The 3560-nt window shown below is 40.1% G+C and overlaps 1 protein-coding gene across 1 annotated transcript in view; it reads right to left on the bottom strand.

Moving 5' to 3' along the window:
- Window positions 1-2579: 2579 nt before the first annotated feature.
- LOC122791553 (interferon alpha-inducible protein 27-like protein 2A) overlaps window positions 2580-3560 on the bottom strand; it is a 186704-nt gene continuing 185723 nt past the window's right edge. Inside the window, exon 4 of the mRNA XM_044059305.1 lies at window positions 2580-2921. Within this exon, the coding sequence (XP_043915240.1) occupies window positions 2830-2921 (92 nt within the window). The 3' untranslated portion in view covers window positions 2580-2829. The remainder of the gene's footprint in view (window positions 2922-3560) is intronic.

Genomic DNA, 3560 nt, shown 5'->3' with positions numbered 1-3560 from the left:
CAAAAAAGTCTACAGCAAATTCTGCCCGGCGCCTAAGTGTGCACTTATTGAAGCAAGCACAGGCAGCACAGGCCGAGACATCGTGGTCTGGGCCGAGGCAGGGAAGGCAATAAGAATGGAAGTCCTTATGAGGTATTTGTTTACCACAAGACCAGCAATTATTAACTTTTGCAGTTTTATCCGACATCGGCTGAGGCAAGAAAAGGTTCCCCAACGGAGTACTTCGCTTTTTGATGACTTCGATATCTGAAAACACAGGAGCTGGCCGACCGGCACTTGCGAATTGCATCTGCTTCGGGCACCGTGCGGCAAGAAAGACTGAAGAAGATGGCGTCTGCTGATGCTTTTATACCCCAGCCGCTCTGAAGTCGGGGAAGAGGCGACATCAGCCGACGCCGGACCCAGACTTTGGAATCCGGCCGACCGAAGGGCTGCCTGAGGCAGGACAACCCATATGTCAGGACTGCAGTTGCATTCTTGAAGGACATCTCTCCATTGCCCGACAACGGCATCCCTACAGCAGCAGCAGTGGATATGTGTTCAACTCCCAGTCTTTGGTGACTGCAAGCACTACACCATGAGAACTAAGGGAAAAAGGTGGGTGGCCTGAGGAACACAAACTGCCACAAAAGTCATCCACCGGTGGCAGAGATAGGACTCAACCTGATACCCAAAGACTCCTTAAGTTTCTTTTTTTGTGGGCAGGTTATGGTACAACCACAGAGACCAAGGATAACTCCATAGGCAAGCCAAAGAAGAGACCTGAAAAGTGGGTAGTAGAAACCGAATGGACTTGGAGAACAAGTGGTTCTAAGGTAAGTAAGCCACTGAGTCTTCCACAAGTACAGTATCCTACACCAAATATACTGCAGTATTGAAAATGGTTTAGCCAAGAGCAAAAAACATTTACATAAGATCCATTTTAGAAATTGAGTGACCATTGCTCTTATCCAAACACAAATTCTGACAGAAAAAAGAGTTTTCTTCATGAATCACAAATTAGTGAAAGGTATTCCCCAAGAAGGAACTTCTGTCCAGCCTTGTTGGATTGCTAGCTGAGCTGACAGTTCCTTGGGACCTACTGAAGTTGCATGCTGTTCAGTGACAAAAAAGCTCTAAAGCTTTGTGCTCCAGCTGTAACAGCCTGAGGTCTTGACAGTAGAAGCACATGGAAGGCCCCAAAGATTTGTGAAGATGGTCACTCACAGGGGGTAGGACAGATATAGGTTAGACTATTACAGCTGTGATCTGTGTAAAAACATCTGATAGCCATCACTGACGCTTGCAAACTAGCTAAAGATAAAACAGTTGATATTTTCAGACTAACGGTATGCTTATGGGATAGTTCATGACGTTAGCCAACTTTGTGAGAGAGAAAAAGATATTTGACATCAGGTTCTGTCATAAAAATGCATTTTCTGTAGCTCATTTGTTAGATGCCCTCATTACCAAAGCAAACAGCTATGATTAAATATGTTGCGCACAAAGCAGATGACTCTTACATTTCAAAACAAAATTCCCTTGCAGCTATGGCAGCTAAACAGGCTGTACTTTATATCCCCGTTTAGGCTTTCTTTTTGCAGCAATTTCAAATTGAAAATATTCCTGTATCATTGCAAGTGTTTTTCAAAAACAGACTGGAGACTCAAAAAAGGTAAAGTGGCTAACATAACAGCTGCTGCCATTCATAGGACTCACTATGGTGCCATCTGAATGGAAGGCTTGTGCCACCAAGTTCATTTTTATCACAATTGGTTCAGGAATATCATTTGTCCTCCCATCTGGGAAAAAAATGCTTCCATGCACAAAGTTACTACTGACTGACAGTAAGCCCCTTACACTTCTGTAGTCATCCAGCATACGGTTAATACAAGCCAGGTATGCATTCAATATAACTATTTGAAGACGGTTTCAGTCCCCTCAAAAACACTACAGAAACCATGGGGACCTTTTTGTTGCATCTAAAATAAATTCTGGGAAATGCCACAATGCTGGACTCTTATTTACTAGTATATATGTATTTTCTTGATGGATAGAAGCAAGGAAAAATGATGGCATTACTGTAGCAAGGAAACACAAACAAAGGAGGAAACTCAGTGCTGAAACCATCAACACCAAGGTGTAAGCACAATAAAATCAGAAAATGCAGTACTGTAGAGGTACCAGCGACACAATCTTATTAGACTTCCAAACTTTCATTAAATAAATAAAACAAAATTATGGACATAAACGCTTTAACATGCTTACCATGTTTTCATCTGTACAAGGACTTCACCGCAGTGAGCAAGTTAAATAGTTTGTCCATGATTTTGTTTTAGTTATTTTTTATTTAATGAAAATTTGGAAGTCTAATAAGTTCATGTTGCTGGTCCCTCTACAGAGACACATTTTCTGGTTTTGGCTTAGAGTTTATCTGTTGCGAGGAATTGCACATAAGCAATACTAAACAGTACTATACTATCAAATAAGCTTAAGCTGATTAGTAAAGCACAATGGTAGTATAATGAGATGCCTCTTACTGAGATGGCAGTTTTGAAGGGGAAAAATAGAAGTTTCTACAATAAAATATCAAGAGGCAGTTTTTTTTTAAATATAAATATATTTATTTCATTGGGTTAATCATTCTACATCAGTCATTTTAAAAGCAATCAAAACCATTATGTCCAATCCTTTTTTATTATTTCTAGCAAGGTTTGTAAATTACAAATAAACATTTTGATACCAGACATTGACAACTGTGTTTCTAATATCCTTGAAAGCTTTGAAAAGCTATCAAATGCTATCAATTACTTTTCACTGGCAGCTATTCTGGTCATTTTAGAACTACTCTCATTTTCCAAGAATTTTTTTAGTTAAGTAGCCAGCTGCTCCTCCAACTGTCCCTACTACAGCAGATCCTGCAGTAGACAATCCAACAGCTCCTAAAAGGGAAGAGACAAAGGCAAGTGTTAGCATTCTGTTTACACTGTCATAACACAGTCACTGTTGGACAGAAATATGCTAATAGAGTCGATGACAAAAATAAGTATCATAACTGCAGAATCAAAGCAATATGCATATGGTTCGACTTAAAGGACCACTCCTTGTCATTCTCGGTCTCAAAGAATTCTACCAAAGTAGAAGTTTTGTTTAAAAAACAACAAATATCTGGTTACCTCTTAATTCATCCGTTTCCCAACACAAGTCACAGTTCACAAATAACAATTTTTTTTCCTAAATTAAATCTCTCACTAGTTCATGTACAAACTTTTCCTTATCGGCATGACATAGCAGAGATATTAGACCAGACTGGATGCTGGAAAGCTGAGGAAAGTTTTCCAGGTCTGTGATGTGAATTATTTGGGTCGAGTTCACGTTGTCGTAAGCCGACAATATCGAATATGATATTGTCGGCACGACAATGTCGAAAGTCCAGAACATTGCGCAGGCAAATGGAAATCTCCGTAAGGGGGGAGATTTCCATTTACCTCAATGTAGTGCGGTCTCGGAGTTGGTATATTTAAGTAGGGGGGTCTTGGGGGCGCAGGTAGTTTTTTTTTTTTGGAGTGATTTATTTTTTT

Source organism: Protopterus annectens, chromosome 1.part2 (genome assembly GCF_019279795.1).
Source record: "Protopterus annectens isolate FY-2018-M chromosome 1.part2, PAN1.0, whole genome shotgun sequence".
NCBI lineage: Eukaryota > Metazoa > Chordata > Ceratodontiformes > Protopteridae > Protopterus > Protopterus annectens.
Note: the sequence above shows the minus strand (reverse complement) of the source record. Positions and strands in the feature narration are given on the sequence as shown.